Source organism: Ascaphus truei, chromosome 3 (genome assembly GCF_040206685.1).
Source record: "Ascaphus truei isolate aAscTru1 chromosome 3, aAscTru1.hap1, whole genome shotgun sequence".
Classification (NCBI taxonomy): Eukaryota; Metazoa; Chordata; class Amphibia; order Anura; family Ascaphidae; genus Ascaphus; species Ascaphus truei.
In genome coordinates, this window is record NC_134485.1 from 243,962,633 (window position 1) to 243,983,068 (window position 20,436).

General features: G+C 44.3%; 1 protein-coding gene across 3 annotated transcripts in view; it reads left to right on the forward strand.

Moving 5' to 3' along the window:
* FSIP2 (fibrous sheath interacting protein 2) overlaps nucleotides 1-20,436 on the forward strand; it is a 225,397-nt gene that overhangs the window by 99,097 nt on the left and 105,864 nt on the right. For all 3 annotated transcript variants that reach the window (XR_012799882.1, XM_075590485.1, XM_075590484.1), the window contains exons 8-9: nucleotides 908-1,046; nucleotides 7,731-7,850. Coding sequence is in view for 2 of the 3 variants with exons in the window: in XM_075590485.1 (XP_075446600.1) it covers nucleotides 908-1,046; nucleotides 7,731-7,850 (259 nt within the window). In the remaining variant the exon portion in view is untranslated. The remainder of the gene's footprint in view (nucleotides 1-907; nucleotides 1,047-7,730; nucleotides 7,851-20,436) is intronic.

Here is a 20,436-nt window from a genome sequence, read left to right on the forward strand (position 1 = left end):
GTCGAGCCCTGTTAATATGTGTATATATAGTGTATATGTATATATATATATAATTATATATATATATATATATATATATATATATATATATATACTATTAGATACTGATTATAAGCCCTATTATAGCTTGTACTGCACCGACACACTTTATTCGAGCAAATACCCAGTATGTACCTGGCAGATACCTGGAATGCGCCGCTCCTCACCTCTGACAAGCCCCGTTGCGTTTGCCTTCCCAGCCTGGGTTCATGCCTGGCTGACGGGCGGCTGATCTGTTAAATGATAATGATTAGGATTTAATAGGCTGCAATGCTTCGCGTGTCTACCAGATGGCATAAATTCATGAATTGTAATGCAGTATATATATATATATATACTGTGCAGTATTGCAGCCAGCGGGAATAAAATGCTTCAATCCCTGCCTGGAAAATAACCCAATGCACTCGGGCAGAAAACAGTCACAAACCTCAATACACCCGGGTATACCCGAATTCGTGGGACTAGCCGAGCTCGAATAAAGTGTGTCGCCAGTGTATGTACATAATACGTCATGGATGTTATGAATAAATTATATTTTTATTTAAAAATATAGTATGTAGGATAAATAACAAACAGCTGGGCAGTATTTAACAAATATTTAATTAAGTAAAATATAGAAACATAATACCATATTCTAACAATTAGCTAGTAGTTGCCCATCTAAAAAATGAATTAACTAAAGGTCAATTTTCTTCGTTTTTATGTTTAGTGAATTTGAGGCTTGTTAATCTGAATATTGAGGTGCTTAGTTTTTTTCCGCATCTTGTATTTGTTCAGTGGAAGATTAACTGTATTTTTCGTTAAATTTTGAATTTCAGTTGAAAAACTATTTATTTCGTACTGTAAAGCACTACCATATCTGTTCCAGAGACATATGTTGCTTGAGAGAAAAATAGCCCATCACTTTGAAAGAATCCATGGATTAATTCATCAAAATAATAAAGATATTTCAAGCATAAAAGAACCGATGGCACATGTAAAAGCACTAAAATACAGGAAAAAACAAGGTATGTGATTATATAATTATAGCCATGGCTGGTCCAGACTATCGTTTTGCGCTCCTGTCACGTAAGTTCTGATAGCTACAGACAGTGACAGGCTCTCCTGTGGGGTTTACCTCCCAACATGCAGCCGCCTTAAGTGGCAAAAGAGGAGGTGACACTTGGTCTGTGTTGCAGCCAATCATGGTGCAGACCCTGTGCCCTCCCCTTTTGCATTAGGGAGGATGCCTTCCAAATTATAGAGTCAGTGTCTTCCCACCTGTCAGTGAACCAAGATCTGTGCATAGCACAAAGCCTCAATATTATCTGCTGGCCAGCACCATCCAAGGGCCTGAAACCCATTCTCCACTATATGCAAAAGCTGTTATACCATCTGCAGTGGCTACATCAAATAAAGACCCCTTTTATATATGTGGCGAAAATGGGGGGTAATCAGCGCATTAATAAAGGCAGTGGGCTCGGCTGGTTACCCCTATTTCGTATCGGGAATGAAGGGGTTAATATTATATGCTGTTCCCCTTTTAAGACTGCTAATTTAGGAACGGAGTGAGCCAGCACCCTGATTTTTTATGTGCAATCCCCCCCCAGTACACACATATTAAAAATATAACTTTGTCATAAGGGAAACATATATTTTTGATAAAGTGCCTTCTGTTGCAGTTAACATGTACCGGCAGGATGCTATTTTTTTTCTGCCTGCCTTTGTAAGGCATTAGGGAACAAATGTTATGCATAGATGAAAGACCCCCCCGGTTGGGAGATGCCGATGCGTCTAGTAGATGAAAGACTCCAGATTCTTAAAGTGTCACTTAATCAGGATGTTTCTGAGTAGCAGGTCCTGTTACTCAGCCTGGATATTTCACACCTTGGGACCAAACTCCAGACATTGCGTCCCCAGAAATGAGTGGCCCCTTTTTACTTAGCAGTGCTACCAAGCTGCTCACTGAGCATGCTCAGAGTTACCTGGGCTGGCTGTAAGATTTGCCCCTGTGACATGGCAAGTTCTGATAGGAGGAAGATAATTCCTTGCCAATGGGATGAGGCTAATGTATCCCTACACAGGCCCTTGTCCTTAAAAAGGCCTGTACTCCTCATTCCTGCTGTTGTTGTTCCTGTTGTTGTTACCTGATTTCTTCAAGTGGATAAGACCTAAGTACAGCGGCTACGATTCCAGAACTCAAGGGGTTAAAAAAACCCATCGCAACAAGGAAACTAGCCCTGCTCCAGGATTTCGTTAGCCCTGTGTATCCAGACAAATCCCAGAGAACCAGAAAAGACTTTGCACATTCACAGAAGAATTGGGGCTGGCAATTTGTGCCCTTGCAAAAGGAATACATTTTAAAAGACAACCTCCTGGTGTTTTGCACCTGTCTGGACATTATCCTCTGTTTCTCTACCCGTGAGTGTAATTATTAAGTTTATTCTGCAGTTGTCGTGTGTTTGCCTATCAAGGGAATAAATCTCAGTTTATTTTGCTCAACCTGTTTGCTCAAACAGGATCCACGAAATATAAATGTGTTATTAAGCGCGTCTCCCGTCACAATATACTTCTGGCTAAGTCGCAGTCTATTGGACAGAAGTATAGGAGAAAAGAACTGTCATGGTAGGGACTGCCTGCAGCTCTGCTGTAGCCTGCTGTGACGGAAGGCACTGTCACCAAATAAAAAGAACCTGAGGATCACCTAAAGCCTGTCCTGTTCCCCACAACATCGCGGAAGCTCATTTCTCCTGGACCATCACAGGTAACCAGCACCACATGTACCTGTAGCCTAAACAAAATCTCCCAGAGGCGGGGGGGAGAAGCAGTGCTACAAATGGAGGTGCTGCTGAGATGCAGCAACAGGGCAGGATTTTAGTGACTTTGCAGCCGGCAGCAGTAAAAGAGGCCGTAGCCAGGCCCCTGATGCTCCACCAGGGACCCTGGGCACCAATCTGCCTTAAGGAACGGGGGACCACTCTTTGACGGGAAATTCAGGGATGGGGTTGCTTAGACCCTTAACAAGGACAGACTTTGTTGGGGCGTACACTGATGGCATGTTACCAGTGAATGTGAAGACCCTTCATCAAGTTTAAGACAGGGACGAACCCTTTCAGTTATAGGCTGGGGACCCTGCGTACCTGTGCACGACGAACTGTGTTACTTGGGGCGCACCCTGAGGGTATGTTACCCGGGAGCGTGTTCCTTTCAAGCTGCTAACCAAGAAAATACTGGGGCCAGGAATCCTTTCAGTTGTTGCTAGGGACCCTGGGTACCTGGGACTTTGCAGGCGCACACTGTGGGAAAGCATCCAGGGAGTGTGGACCCAGCATCTTGTTCAAAATAGGGAAGGGTCCCTTTCAGTTGGAGCTGGGGGACCCTGTGCACCTTTGTTATGGGCTGTTCTACAATGTAAATTGTGAGGAAAGGGCCCCTGAGGCATCACCAGGGACCCTGTGTACCGCTAATGTAATGGACTTTGCTGTGCACTCTAACATGGAGTACATAGCCTGTACTGCGCAACCAAGATGGCATTCTTGCTGAAATCCATGGGACCGCATGGGTTTTGCAAAAGCCTGCTGCAAGTTTTGCAAAACAAGTTACATCTTTTTCGGCGGCAAACACTGGCACTGCCCATCATTGTGACTGGCTCAGCCGGAGCATGGTCACTCCTTGGTTTGCCCAGCCCTGCTCTGTGTTCCACATAAGGGAGGGGCAACACACCAAGAACCAATCCAGGACTCTGTCTCTGCTATAGTAGGAGTTACCACAACCTGCTGGACTTTAGTTCTGGGGAGCTGTGAGAGAGAGTAGATGCCTGCTTATACTCTACCTCAATGGTGCGCAATCTTTCCAGCGTGCGAGTCAGCGACGTCCGTCCTGAAGGCCATGGTGCTGCCGGAGCCCCGGAGTAGCCCCACACCCGAGGAAGACATCAGCGCTGCTAAAAACCCGCCCACTGTGGAGCCAGATGACATCTCTTACCTTCAGCTGAGTGAGGTGCCATCTTCTTCCACCCAACAGGAGTCCGCGGCGGCCTTGCCAGACGAGGAGCCAGGTGGAGCCCTGTTTGGTGTGCTGCGGGGTGATACACTTCCGGCGCAACAGGATGTGACGTCATTGCCGCCGCTGAACTTGTGCCTGCCTGAGGCTCTTGCTAGGTTGGCCCTATCAGATGACGTTGACAAGATGGCCACTGCTTCTCTGCGGAACCTGACTCAGAGACTGGAGTGAGGTTGTCGGACCCGAGGAAGAGGGGAAGAGGTCGTTGGACCCAAGCCTCATTCATCGCAGCCCCTGTACCATCCCCCAGAGGTCGTGGCCGACCTAAAGGTACACATACTGGTCATGGAAATTGCTAGGCCCAGCTCACCGGAACCAGTTGCCCATGCCCCGTCCCCAACCCCTGCACCCAGTCCAACACCATCATCTTGGAGTAAAAGTAAGGCCAACCCTGTGCGTTATGTCCGGGATCATCCTAAGCCTTGACCCTTGGCTCCTAATCCCAATATTTCGGCCCCTGTTCCCGCCACCTTTGTGTTAACCAAGTTCCCTAGTGATAACCTGCCCCTGGTATGTCAACAAACTTGAGGGTGAAATACCTTATTCAAGCCGTATCCCTGTTGCTAGATCACCGGGGTCATTTGAGTCGTTTAGGGACTCCTCCTTGTCTCAACAATCTGCTACTTCTGGTGTGTCCTCCCAGATGGACACAAGGTCCAATAGTCCACCTATAGAAGGATCCAATGCTCCAGGGCTATGCTGCCAGTCTAAATAGAACACGGCTACTGCTGGTGGATGGTTCCATTGTGGACCCCTGGTGGGAGGAAGGACAACTGTCCCAGGAGGAAATAGCTGAAGCCCTTCGCAAGAGGATGGGCGAGATTAATTTAGAGGTGAGAGTCCCTAAGGACCCCTCTGTATTCTATTATGAGGTGGAGCTTAGTGAACCGAAGTTTTGGGTACTACCTGGTATGGGAGCTAACCATAAGATCCTAAAGTTCAGTAGAGCTGACAGTGCCATCTTAAGCAGGTACCGTCAGTCTCATGGATATACCTTTCCATATGTACCTGAGCCAATTATGGGTGAGATACACAACAACCGTCAGGAGTGACTTAGACAGGCTGTTGTAGAAAACATTAAGACCAAAACTTCTGATGACAGATATATTAACAACTCCAAAATACGTTCTGTTATGGAAGAATTGTTGTTGGGCACCTGTATCTATAAAGACAGGGTAGAAGTTAGGCAGTGCCCTGGTCCTCCCAAGGTGTATTACATCTGGACCAAGTTATTTGATGAGTGGGTAGTAAAGAAACTCGACCCTAAATATTATAAGTGAAGGTTTTTTTTTTCTTCCCGTATGAAGAATAGCTACGTATCCATCATCGCTGTAAATCAGTGAATGATATGGGTAGTTGTATGTGTAACTGTATATGGTTATGTTATACATATGCAGTAACCTGTTCTGTTTTGCATGCTTCAGGTTACTGGATGGTGCCCAAATTGGATCCCATTGAGGACATGGGAATTTTCACCTAGAGGAGAGTATAGCCATGGCTGGTCCAGGCTATCTTTCTGTCCTCCTGTCATGTAAGGTCTGATAGCAACAGACAGTGACAGGCTATCCTGTGGGGTTTACCCCCCCCCCCCCACCCTCATGCAGCCTCCTTGAGTGGCAAAAGAGGAGGTGACACTTGGTCTGTGTTGCAGCCAATCATGGTGCAGACCCTGTGCCCTCCCCTTTTGCATTCGGGAGGATGCCTTCCAAATTATAGTCAGTGCCTTCCCACCTGGGGAAGAGAGAGGAGCTCAGCCCCTCCTTGTGTTCAGTGAACCAAGATCTGTGCATAGCACAAGGTCTCAGTATTATCTGCTGACCAGCACCATCCAAGGGCCTGAAACCCATTCTCCACTATATGCAAAAGCTGTTATACCATCTTCAGTGGGTGCATCAAATAAAGACCCCTTTTATATACTTCTGGCTTTTGACAGAAGTATAGGAGAAAAGAACTGTCATTGGTAGGGACTGCCTGCAGCTCTGCTGTAGCCTGCTGTGACGGAAGGCGCTGTCACCAAATGAAAAGAACCTGAGGATCACCTAAAGCCTGTCCTGTTCCCCACAACATCGCAGATGCTCATCTCTCCTCGACAATCACAGGTAACCAGCACCACATGTACCTGTAGCCTAGACAAAATCTCCCAGAAGGGGGGGGGGGGCTGGGGGGAGGAAGCAGTGCTACATAATATAAATACATTGAGATTAAAATATAGAAGAATACAACTGTCTTCACATTTAGTAAACTTGCAAAGTGTTATGTATATTGAAAACAAAGTATAAAAATGTATGCAATAATCTTTATTTGAACATTCCTTCTATAAGAACTACTGGGGAAAGATGAAGACAGCTTTGTAGAACACTATTTCTTTAAGGCGTTTTAACACCTCCTTCACTTTGTTTATACTTGGTTAACTAAGAGCAACAATTTACCGTCCCTTTGCTATAAATTTCTAATAATTTTTAAGATGGTACTGTAGGCTGATATCTAGGCTGCCCTGCAGAGCCCACCAGGACCCCACGGAGCATGGTGGGTCTTTACAGTAATCTTCTAATTGCTGCACTGTTCACAAAGAGTCTCATTACAAGACATTATTAGTTGAATAACTATTTATTTGCAAAGTTTATAACACTCAACATTTCGGTGAGCTCCCTTCCTCAACACTGATATTTACATCAAACCGGTGCCTCATTGTATAAACTTTTATATCCGTATTGCTCTTGTCTGCTTTATTTAAAGTTTGTGCCACTTTGCTAATTCAAAAGTTTCACTAGTGACTTGTATGCCTCAACAACTCGTGATTATGACGTCATTATTTTCTGAGGAAGAGAGGAGAACTCTCAAAAGCTTGTCCTATGACATCAATTGTTAGTCCAAATAAAAAAGGGTATCGCCTAATACTGAAGACCTAATTTTATTCTATATATCAATAGTTATATATCCATTTTAATACAATCTAATTCATTGTTATTTATATGATAGTATATTTATCATTATATTGGGAATCCCAAGGTTACATTAATAGTGATTGTATATCAAAATATGTATTTATAAGATAGCATGTTTCAAAGACTGTATGTATAATTTAATGTCTAGTACATTTCATTAAAGATGAGCTAATATTAGATAAAGTATAAAGATATTTGTTAATTAAAAATGTATTACCAAGAGGAGGCATATGCGCTCGATTCATGAAATGGCCGTGCAGTGAAAAAAACAAGCAACAACTAGTGGTATGTTTTTGAAACTTGTCCAACAGAAACTTTTAGACCCATATTTACTAAGCAGTCTCCAGCCATAAGGCACCTTACGGCACTGGAAGACACCGATCAACCCATTCAAATAAATAGACTTTAAGGTGTCGTCCAGCGCCAGAAGGTGCCTTATGTTGGAGGTCGGCTTATTAAATATGGGCCTTAATGGTTTGCACTTTTTTTTTTAAATGCTGTGCATCCTTCGCTAACAGTGAAAATATATATTTTTTGGAATAATCATATACGCTCTTATATTCTTTGGTGCTTTGTTTATGAATGAATGACTTATTACTCTCTTTTTACAAGACTTGAACAAACCACTTGGTGGAGCTTTTGCTTTGCTCATATGATTGTTTATGTTAAATTGTAGGTTGACTGATTTGTCATATTTCTTTTAAGGAATTGGTGAAATTCATCCTTCTACTCAGATGACTAAAAGCAATATCATGAGAAGGAAAAGCAGAACGATCCCAAAATGGAAATATAGCACTGTTAAACCTGAGACTAAAGAAAAAATAGGTATAATCTTGTGATGATTTTATAGGATATGTCAAAAAGCATTTACTGTTATCTTAACCGCTTCAATGCCAAAGCAGCCAGCAATACATTGGCTTTTCTGGCAACAAAGGAGTTTATTGGACATTATTAGCAAGTCAATTGTGTTAGTTGAATAAAAAAATAATAACTTAGAAAAACAATATATATTTTTTTTTACAAGAAATACATGTTTATAATTCCATTCTGATCAAACTGTATGTTGGGTTTGCTATTTGTAGCTTGAAAGGAATAGCGGAGGCTGTAAATTTCTCTGCTGCTTTTTCGAGCACGGTCTGGAAATATAAAGTCACACTAAGGCCGCGTCCATGGTTATTGCGATCAAAATGATGTGCCTCTGTGAGGCTGTCCTGAGAGCGCGACCAGAATTGCCTGCGCTCACGATGCGCGAGGAAACAAATTTGTTTCCTTGCGCGACGGCCAGGTCATGTGAACTGTTCACCCAATGAGGGCGAATCAGCTCCCGTGATGTCACGCCCATGTCATGCCCCTTCCAATTAGAGCGCACAAATCGATGAAGCTAGAGGCAAGTGTCAAGCCACTAGCACGACCGCGCACCCGCACGCACCCACCATGGACTCGGCCTTAGGGGCCTATTCAGGTAGCTCCGATAAGCTCGCTGCCATATCAATTGGTTTGTCATGTTCCTACATCACGGTTTCTTTTTCTAATATCTGTCCGTGTGATCTGCCTGCAGTCTGTAAGAGCTGCGCAGAGAGAACTGCATCTCCCTGCACAGCTCTTACAGGCAATTGCACTGTTTTTATTTCAAAATTTATTAACACAGTACTGAAGCAGGGGGTGTCTAGACCTTAACCACATTCATTTCAGGTGAGCCCCTGATTCCCAAGTTACAAGCCTCCATATTGGGGTTCTGGTATCTCTGGCAAGTTTAAATGTCCCGCAGGAGATACCGGCACCCATAATGGGCCTGTACCTCGGGAAGCAGGGGCTCCTGGACCTGAAATTAATGGGGTTCAGGTCCAGAGACTCGCTACAATAATATGTTATTAAAATAAAAACTGAGCTTCATTAATTTAGCGGCTAACCGCTGAGGTAATGTAGGGGTTAACCGCCCCTACCTGGTTTGTTGGTGGTAGAAGGGGTGGGTGAAAGTTATATTTGCCCCAGGGAGGATGATTAGTCCTCCCAGGAAGAATTAACCCCTCATTTACCTTAGCGGTTTCAACCACTAATGTAATGTAGGGGTTACTCCCACCGTGAGTCCTAACCACCTTTTCCGGGGCAAATACCCCCTTCATTCACCCCCTCTACCACCAACACCACACAGGAATGGGCAATAGTGCTATTAGCCAAAGATGGTTAATAGCGCTTTTGCTCATTCAAATAATCAATACAGTGCAATACACTCAAATACCTTACAATAAAAAAAATACATTACTGTACTGTAAAACCAATCTGTAGCCATTTAATTCGATGATTGTCACTGTGGCAATCTATGCCATCAACGGGTCACAGATAGCCGCATTGGCCACCCAAACCCTCCGCCCTCCTCTATCCCCCCTTCCCCAACACACAATGTAAGTGGCAAAAGACCTATTATCCAGATCTGGATGATAGCGCATTTGCCCATTAAAAAAATATATATATTAGCCAGCATACACTAAATAAAAGTTGTACTTACCCCTGCCAGGATGAAGGCCGTCCTCATCTTGGGCCTTCTTGTCCTCTGCATCTTCATTGGGCAGCAACAGTAAAATAAAAAAACTAACTACTGGCCAGTAACACCTTAATTACCTTAGTGAATATTAACCGCTATGGTAATTAAGGGGTTAGCACCCTCCCACCCCACTACCTGCCTGTGAGGCCTAACCACCTTTCCCAAGGCAAGTACCCCCATCACCCTTCCCCTCTACCCCCATCAGCACACATATAAATGGGCAAAAGCACTAATAGGGCTAGTAGCACTTTTGCCCATTTGTTTTAAAGAATATATATAAATACACAATAAAATTACATTGACATGACAGTACAATACATGACGAAGTAGGCAATAAACCCATTGATAGTCACTGTGGTAACCTATGCCCACAATGGGGGCACAGGTTACCACAATGGCAATGAATGGACAAGTTAAAAAGAAAAATCCAAAAAAAAATCCCTTAAAATTAAATAAAAACAAATATTTGCCAAAAAATGCATTGATTGTCAATGTTTAATCTATACCCTCAGGCATAGATAAACACATTGCCAATCAATGGACGTACAAAAAATATATATTCAATTTAATAAAATACAATCAATGTGCCTCTTACCTTTGCGGGATGAATATTCATCCTCTTCATCAAACTGCGGCACCAACTCTGAGCCTTTTGCCCATTACAGTATGTTTTGGGGGGGGGGGGGGGTAGAGGAGGGGGAAGGTTTTTTGGTGCTCATTGCTTTCCAATGTGGCTGTAGATTACGACAGTGATAATCAATGGATTAAATGGCTAGAGTTTTTGTTTTATAGTAATTTTTTATAGTAATGTATTTGAGTATATTGTATTGTATTGTACAGTTAGGTCCGGAAATAATTGGACACGGATACAATTTTTTTAATTTCGGTTGTGTACCAAAATAAATTCAAGTTACAGTTAAATAATGAATATGGGCTTAAAGTGCAGTCTATCAGCTTTAATTTGAGGGTATTCACATCCAATTTGGAGGAAGGGTTTAGGAATTACATCTCTTTAATATGTAGCTCCCTCTTTTTCAAGGGACCAAAAGTAATTGGACAATTGACTTAAAAGCTGTTTCATGGACACGTGTGGGCTATTCCTTTGTTATTTCATCATCAATTAAGCAGGTAAAAGGTCTGGAGTTGATTCCAGGTGTGGCATTCGCATTTGGAAGCTGTTGCTGTGAACCCACAACATACGGTCAAAGGAGGTCTCAATGCAAGTGAAACAGGGCATCCTTAGGCTGCAAAAAAAAGAAAATCCATCAGAGAGATAGCAGGAACATTAGGAGTAGCCAAATCAACAGTTTGGTACATTCTGAGAAAAAAAGAACGCACTGGTGAGCTCTGCAACACAAAAAGCCCTGGCCGTCCGTGGAAGACAACAGTGGTGGGTGATCGTAGGATCCTTTCCATGGTAAAGAAAAACCCCTTCACAACATAAAGCCAAGTGAAGAACACTCTCCAGGAGGTAGGCATATCATTATCCAAGTCTACCATAAAGAGAAGACTTCACAAGAGCAAATATAGAGGGTTCACCACAAGGTGCAAACCATTCATAAACCTCAAGAATAGAAAGGCCAGATTAGACTTTGCCAAACAATATCTAAAAAAGCCAGCCTAGTTCTGTAAGAGCATTATTTGGACAGATGAAACTAAGATCAACTTGTACCAGAATGATGGGAAGAAAAAAGTATGGAGAAGGCTTGGAACGGCTCATGATCCGAAGCATACCACATCATCTTTAAAACACGTGGAGGCAGTGTGTTGGCATGGGCATGCATGGCTTAAAATGGCACTGGGTCACTAGTGTTTATTGATGTTGTGACAGAAGACAGAAGCAGCCAGATGAATTCTGAAGTGTATAGGGATATATTGTCTGCTCAGATTCAGCCAAATTCAGCGAAGTTGATTGGACGGCGCTTTACTTTACAGATGGACAATGACTCAAAACATACTGCGAAAGCAACACAGGAGTTTTTTTAAGGCAAAGAAGTGGATTATTTTGCAATGGCCGAGTCAATCACCTGATCTCAACCCGATCGAGCATGCATTTCACTTGCTGAAGACAAAACTGAAGGCAGAAAAACCCACGAACAAACAACAGCTGAAGTAAAAGCCTGGCAAAGCATCACAAAGGAGGAAACCCAGCGTTTGGTGATGTCCATGCATTCCAGACTTAAAGCAGTCATTGCCTGCAAAGAATTCTCGACAAAATATTAAAAATGAACATTTTATTTATGATTGTGTTAATTTGTCCAATTACATTTGAGCCCCTGAAATAAGGGGACTGTGTATGAAAATGGTTGCAATTCTTAAATGTTTCATACGATATTTTTGTTCAACCTCTTGAATTAAAGCTGAAAGTCTGCACTTCTATTGCATCTTGGTTGTTTCATTTCAAATCCATTGTGGTGACAAACAGAGTAAAAATTATGAAAATTGTGTCAGTGTCCAATTATTTCCGGACCTAACTATGTCTTTATATATATTGCGCCAAAAGTGTACTCAGCGCTTAACAAAGAAAACAGTACAGGGAATTATAATTATACAATAAGTGCAGCAAAATCAGACAATAGGAAAGGAAATCCCTGCCCCGAAGAGCTTACAATCTAAGAGGTTTAATGGGAAACTTACAGAGACAGCAGGTGAGGGAGTAAGTGCTGTAGATGGCAGTGCTTGGTCACAATGGTTGGTAGGAGTGACTGAGTGTGGGACATTAGCCATGAGGGCAGGCTATTCGGATGCTTGATTTGTGGGGTAAAATTTAAGGATGGTCAGTGTTAAATGAAAAGGTTAACACCATTTACAGGGGAAGAGGTGGCAGGGAGGCATGAGTGAGATCAGGTGTGTATGTCTGGCTTCAGGCTTAGGGAAGATCCTTAGCAGCAGGAAGGAGTAGATAGAGGGTGTGAATAGAGGATTTGTGTGGGTGTTTTTTATTGAGGGGTAAAGAAGTTGTTGGGAGAGAGGTGTATAAATAATGGTGCAGTGGGGAGTGGAGATGTTGTAGAGAACAGAAATGCTCACAAAGGAGTGAGGAAACAGGAAACAGAAAAAGCAATAGGGAGGGCATAGTGAGATGCAGGAGGAGAGAGTTCCAAGGTAATGGAGGATAAAAGTGTACAAATAAATCGCAGATGTTAAAAGGTAATGTCTCACAGTGGCAACGTTGTAATGCAGAGTCCAGATCTTCCTCCAATCTTCACCTCCAATTGCAACTCCAAAATTAACTCTTGTAGCCACTTTTGATGTACACTTATGATGTGACGCTTTAGATGTTACACAGCCTTATATTACACTATATTAATTATTTGAATGGGCAAAAGCGCTATTAGCCATCTTTGAGTGAAGGGAGTAGTTACCCCAGGGTGGGTGTTTAGGCCTTGCAGATGGGATTAACCCCTTCATTACCTTAAGGGAGAGGTTATCCCTCCCGAGAGGCCTAAACAACTTATGAAGGTGTTATTTGGCACATGATAGGTGTTTAGGCCTACCGTGTTTTTTTAGCGGGAGGAGTTAACCCCTTTCTTACCTTAGCAGTAGTAACCGCTAAGGTAATGAAGAGATTAACTCCTCCCTCAACCCTCCCGGTATGCCTAACCACCCACCCTGGGGCAAGTACAAGCTTCACCCACCAACAAACCTTGCACTGATATTTAACCTCTTCATTGCCTTAGCGATTAGCCACTAAGGTAATGAAACTGCCTGTAAATGTATTTCTAGTATTTAGGATTGAAGTCAGGGGTCTCCTGAGCTGATATTAAGGGGGGGTCAGCTCCAGAGATACCCAGCTTTTATCCGATAAGAATACATTTGTCACCTTCAGGTGGCGAGATCAGAATCTGCGAGTTGCAGCTGCGATGTGCATCTCGGAGCTACTTGAATAGCTCGATTTGTTACAAAATGGGAGTTTGAGAATTTTTGGAGCTACCGCTCGGTTGGTTTCCACAGGAGTGCTACCGATTGGGAAGAAGCAGTTTTCAAGGGAGTTTGGCATGTTATCTGAGCTCTCTGAATAGCAGCACATGCAAATTTGCTTGAAAAGTGCTTGAAATTGTCGATAATTCACTAATCAGACTTTCCTGATTAATCTATTAATGAGCAGCCATAAGAAATAAGCATTTGTCAATAACATAAAGTTTGGTGCTCATGCGTGGTTAAGTGACTTGACTTCTATTAGTAGTCCTGCTTAATTTAGCAGTCTATATAAAGGGAGTAGTTCTATATTGCCAAAGTGGCCATTCAGGTAGTTTTTGAAGAAAAATTGAAGTCTATAGGTATTTTCGGCTGAAAACAGCCTAAGAGGCCACCTCGGGCAACATAGAAAGTACCCCCAAAGATAGCTGTCATTGTAGGACCAGAAATCAATGTCCAGAATGATTGAGTAATTATGTTTTATTTCAAGCAATTGGCACCAGACCAAATGAGGAAGTATCAATGGTTTGGTCTGCCTCTCAAAAACTTCACAGGTTGCATATATGTTCAGCCACTGAATATATATTACACAATTGTTATACAGTTTAGCCAATGTAATGCCCATGTAAGGAATATGACAGAATATTCTGTCAAGCTAAACTTTTACTGCTTTGCACACACTATTTCTGATAAAAACAACTATCTTATGATTCGCATAAGGCCCTGAAAATGCTGACAGTGACCCTTCTCGCTCGTTAAATAATCTATTCTCACTTCCCCCATCCTTCTCAGACATTTTTTGTAAGCTTTTCACAAATTAATTAACCATTCCGTCTCCAGGTCAGTCTTAGCATACCATAATGTGTCTCAGAGACCCCATACCATATTCCAATTCTCACAGCCCAATTTCCGCATTTCCACAGTCCCCCCTTTCATGCTAGGAACCTTAGTGACGTATGCATGATCTTTTTATAGCAGACTGACCCTCCACCTTGTCCTCACTTATGTCAATAGCAGCAAGTTCCATTAGAGCATCATCCATATGGATCTCGTTAAGTGGGTCAGAACCATATAGTGATGCGGATTCAGATGGGTCTTCCCTGAGAGCATGGATAGGTACGGTCGCATCCACACACTTAGATACCAATTTCTTTCCCAGAGTGATGATCTGGACAATCACCACAATCTCACACATTCAAAATCAAGCCCTGCATTATTCTCATGCTAATCCTCCTAACCAAAAGAACCAATCATCTCTACCTACCCTACGTCTCTCCTGTATCTCCTGAACCTTATCTATTTCTCCTTCAATCTCTCCTGATCTATCTGTTATATAAGTGCAGCACTGCTGACCAGCTAGTGCACAAACACCCCCCTTCCCTGCTAACAGATAGTCTAATGCCATCCTATTCTGTAGGGCCACCATGCGGATTTGTTGTTGCTCACTAGATAGCGAGGCATCTAACTTTTGTAAGGACAGCATGGCCCAGCATGAGGAAACATTTCAGCCCAAAACCCTTCCCAATAAGATGATGTCTCTTTTACTCCTCACCCGTCCTGCTAGCACCTTAGTAGTATTATAGGTGGGAGGGAGTACATATCCAATATACTGTAGCATCTTCCTTCCCAATCAGCTAGAAGCCACCAGTATGTACAATGTCCGCACAGAAAATACAATCCCAATGGTAAAGCCAGAGTGCTGTTTCCCATGTTTGTATACCATGCATGGAAAAAGCTAGTATTGTTGGCAAACAGTTTCCTAAGAGTGAGATTCCCTACCGTCTTATTACTCCAAGCTATAATCCCAGCCCTCCCCCCGCCTCCCCTGTTCCTGTGCAGTTTGAACTGCCAACCTGCGCGGATTCTGTGTTTTTAAAACACAGAGCACCCGTATTGGGAACATTAATCAAGGCCAAACGGCTAGTCTTATTGAATTCCATAACATTACTCCAAAAGGGCTGGGAACTACTGGTGTTTTTGATCCACCTCTCACTATCTCTAGGGGTCCATGGAACACCTATGAAAGGAATAGAGTGGGCCTCACTAATAGATATATGCTGCATATTCAACAATTACTTAAATTCAAACGTTCCGCATACATTATTTGTTGTCTGAGGAAAACATTCTCCATTAATGTTTCGTCATGAAACAAGCTATAAGAGGGAAAAGCACAGAGGGACAGCAGATATTCCAACAACAATATAATTTGCATCGTTTTCTTGTCATGTTGTAACAGAATATAACAGTACACAGAGAAAAATAGCAAAAAATATATAATCCAAGTAAAGTTCACTGTCCCCAATCGTTCCAAGCTTGTTGTCTCCAAGTTAATTATTGTTCAGAGGTTAAGAGAAGGAGCAGGGACAAGTTTGCAGTGAGACACATGTACTGCTGCGACACACTTTATTCGAGCAAATACCCAGTATGTACCTGGCAGATACCTGGAATGCGCCGCTCCTCACCTCTGACAAGCCCCGTTACGTTTGCCTTCCCAGCCATGGTTCATGCCTGACTGACGGGCGGCTGATCTGTTAAATGATAATGATTAGGATTTAATAGGCTGCAATGCTTCGCGTGTCTACCAGATGGCATAAATTCATGAATTGTAATGCAGTATATATATATATATATTGTGCAGTATTGCAGCCAGCGGGAATAAAATGCTTCAATCCCTGCCTGGAAAATAACGCAATGCACTCGGGCAGAAAACAGTCACAAACCTCAATACACCCGAGTATACACGAATTCGTGGGACTAGCCGAGCTCGAATAAAGTGTGTCGCCAGTGTATCCAAGCGTCTTTTCCCTCTATTTTCATTGCAGTATTAGAAGTGAGTAAAATCTGAAATGGTCTTTTACACCTTGGTTGTAAAGCAGTTTTTCTGGTGTAATTTTCTGTTAAGACCCAATCTCTTGGTTCCAACTGGTGTGCTTTGGCATCTTTAAGTACCGGTTGGACGTCTTTTACCTGTGCATGGAGAGACTGAATATTTTTCATTAGTTCCTGGCAATAGTTAAGAATAGATTCATCGGAAATAGCCAAGTCTTTAACTAACAGCTCTTTAGACCGTCTGGTTGTCAGGAGTCTATCTTTCAGAATCTGTAAGGAATCGGGGAGTGCGCCTCCCTCCTTACCAGCTGCCTCGCGCAACTCCGCTGTCCTTACAGCGCACGCGCGCTCACGGAGGAGCTTTGTTGACATCGCGGGTTCTAGCTCCGCTCCCCGGTTACAGCGCGTCAGCAATGCGCACATGTGGCGCATGTGTGCCACTCCCCAGCTGCGCATCAACTACCCTCATCATGCCCACCTTTCTCCTGCACCACTCCACCTATCCTTGCCTCCGCTGAAGCCGCACCTCTACTGTTCACCTCTCTCTCATTGGTCCTGCTCTCCCATATATGCTCAGCTGTACCACTTGCACTTTGGCTAAGCATAGTTCCTGGTAGCGCTTGTTCTCCCACTTTCTAGTTCCTTGCCTTGCCTTGCTCCGTGTACCTTCGCCTTGCTTTCAGATTGATCTCCTGTGAACCGACCCGTCTTGACCCTTGGACTCCGCACTTCTGGCTTACCGACCGCGGCTTACCTCTGACCTTCCGCATCTCTCCAATCCTGACCACGGCTTACGGACGTCTACGTTCCTACTAGCATTAACCCCTGACCACGGCTATCGGACTCAGACCATTCTACTGGCTCCTACCTCTGACCTCGGCAAGTATCAAGACTAATCTGATTTCTCCAACCCTGACCCGGCTGCCCGACCATCCACTCTCCAGACGTGCCCCCGTGGTTGTGGGTGGCGTTTCTGCCCATTCCCACCTCAGTATCGGGGTCCCGCCTTGTTTGTGGTGAGCACAGCAGTGAGGAGGCGCCGGCGGCCATTATAGAAGTACCACGCGCCTAGGAACAGCTGATACCGGACTGCATCTCCTGCTATCACTGCCTGAAAACTCTGGATTGTTGTAAGTAGGATTCCGGTTTTTACACACCGGATCCTAGACCTGCTCCATAGTTCACTGCCATTTTTAGTAATTGTTCTAATAAATCTCTGTTATATTGTCAGCCTTTCTGTCAGTGTTGTTATTGGTGTATGTCTTGTGTGTGTGAGTTACATGTTTCATATATGCAGTGTCACGCTATGATTTCTCTCTTTATCTTCCCTGCATTATATACCACGATTGCTGCTGTGGAGTCTGCTGTCTATCAACTGGATCACCTGTACTGGACACTGCAGCACATCTTTGGACTTATTTTCCTTTTTGGACATTTGAGGCGCCGGTCTGTATTGTTTTCTCTGTGGTGAGCACAGCGTTACAGTATGCTCAGCCCCACAAACATGGACCCCACTGAGGGGGGTCTGGCCTTGTCCTCAGTTGGTGACAGGTGCTCCCAACTAGAGACTCATGTTGCATCCCTTGCACAATCTTTTGGGGCCCTTACGTTGCAACACCAACAGGCCAGTCCTCTGAGACCTGTGACCCCTTTTTTGTCCTCACCGGACCGCAATCTCTCTGCTGAACCCTGTCTTCCTACTCCCAATCGCTACTTAGGTGACCCCCATGGGTATCGGGGCTTCCTTAACCAATGTGCTATTCAATTTGAACTAACTCCTTCTCGCTTCCTATCTGCAAGATCAAAGGTGGCCTACATCATCGCTCTACCTACTGGAGACGCTCTGGCATGGGCTTCCCCCATCTGGGAACTGAGACCGGAGTTGACACAGAACCTCAGCCACTTCCCTATGGAATTCAGACGTGTCTTCGACACTCCGGGCTGTAAGGTGACTGCTGCATCTTCTTTATTTCATCTTTCTCAGGGTACTCACCCGGTCGCTCGCTATGCCCTGGAGTTTCATACCATTGCAGCTGAAACAGGCTCGAACAATGAGGCCCTGTCGGCAGCCTTTTGGCAAGGTCTATCTGACTCCCTTAAGGATGAACAGGCCGCTCAAGAGCGCCCTGCTGATCTGGAGTAACTCATCGCTGTTTGCATTAGAGTGGACCAACGTCTTCAGGAGAGTAAGGCTTTTCATTTTTCTCCTACAGATCCGCCGCCTCCTAATGATCCGGAACCCATGGAGCTGGGAAGCCACCAGCTATCCTTTTCTGAGAGGCAACGCAGACGTACCAATGGACTCTGGCACTATTGTGGTCACTCCGGGCACCAAGTTCTTCTCTGCCTGCTCAAACTGGGAAATGCCAGCACTCAATGAGGTATCAGGGAATCTCATTGGGCACTACATTGGGCAACTTTATTGACCATAGTTTTGCACTTAAGAATTCTATTCCTCCCATTCGTAAAGCTGTGCCCGTCGGATTGGAGGCCATCGATGGACGTCCACTTCAACCGGCTTTCATTTCCTTAGAAACCAGCAAAATTACTCTCCTAACGACGAATGGCCATCAGGAGGAGATTTCCCTGAATGTCATCCATACACCGTCCGGTAAGGTAATTCTAGGACTGCCATGGTTACAACAACACAATCCGCAACTTGACTGGACTGATAAAGAACCCATACACTGGAGTCCCTGTTGCGCCAAGACCTGTGTAACCTCTACTCAATAAATTTGTGGTCTAATTACTCCCAAGGAGGATAAGTGTCCTACCCGAGGTCTACGCAGAATTCAAGGATGTGTTCGACAAGATACGATCCAAACTTCTTTCCCCTCATCGCCCTTTTGACTGTCCTATTGATCTCTTGCCTGGTTCTGTCTAAGGTAAATTTCTGTCAGTGTTGTTATTGGTGTATGTCTTGTGTGTGTGAGTTACATGTTTCATATATGCAGTGTCACGCTATGATTTCTCTCTTTATCTTCCCTGCATTATATACCACGATTGCTGCTGTGGAGTCTGCTGTCTATCAACTGGATCACCTGTACTGGACACTGCAGCACATCTTTGGACTTATTTTCCTTTTTGGACATTTGAGGCGCCGGTCTGTATTGTTTTCTCTGTGGTGAGCACAGCGTTACAGTATGCTCAGCCCCACAAACATGGACCCCACTGAGGGGGGTCTGGCCTTGTCCTCAGTTGGTGACAGGTGCTCCCAACTAGAGACTCATGTTGCATCCCTTGCACAATCTTTTGGGGCCCTTACGTTGCAACACCAACAGGCCAGTCCTCTGAGACCTGTGACCCCTTTTTTGTCCTCACCGGACCGCAATCTCTCTGCTGAACCCTGTCTTCCTACTCCCAATCGCTACTTAGGTGACCCCCATGGGTATCGGGGCTTCCTTAACCAATGTGCTATTCAATTTGAACTAACTCCTTCTCGCTTCCTATCTGCAAGATCAAAGGTGGCCTACATCATCGCTCTACCTACTGGAGACGCTCTGGCATGGGCTTCCCCCATCTGGGAACTGAGACCGGAGTTGACACAGAACCTCAGCCACTTCCCTATGGAATTCAGACGTGTCTTCGACACTCCGGGCTGTAAGGTGACTGCTGCATCTTCTTTATTTCATCTTTCTCAGGGTACTCACCCGGTCGCTCGCTATGCCCTGGAGTTTCATACCATTGCAGCTGAAACAGGCTCGAACAATGAGGCCCTGTCGGCAGCCTTTTGGCAAGGTCTATCTGACTCCCTTAAGGATGAACAGGCCGCTCAAGAGCGCCCTGCTGATCTGGAGTAACTCATCGCTGTTTGCATTAGAGTGGACCAACGTCTTCAGGAGAGTAAGGCTTTTCATTTTTCTCCTACAGATCCGCCGCCTCCTAATGATCCGGAACCCATGGAGCTGGGAAGCCACCAGCTATCCTTTTCTGAGAGGCAACGCAGACGTACCAATGGACTCTGGCACTATTGTGGTCACTCCGGGCACCAAGTTCTTCTCTGCCTGCTCAAACTGGGAAATGCCAGCACTCAATGAGGTATCAGGGAATCTCATTGGGCACTACATTGGGCAACTTTATTGACCATAGTTTTGCACTTAAGAATTCTATTCCTCCCATTCG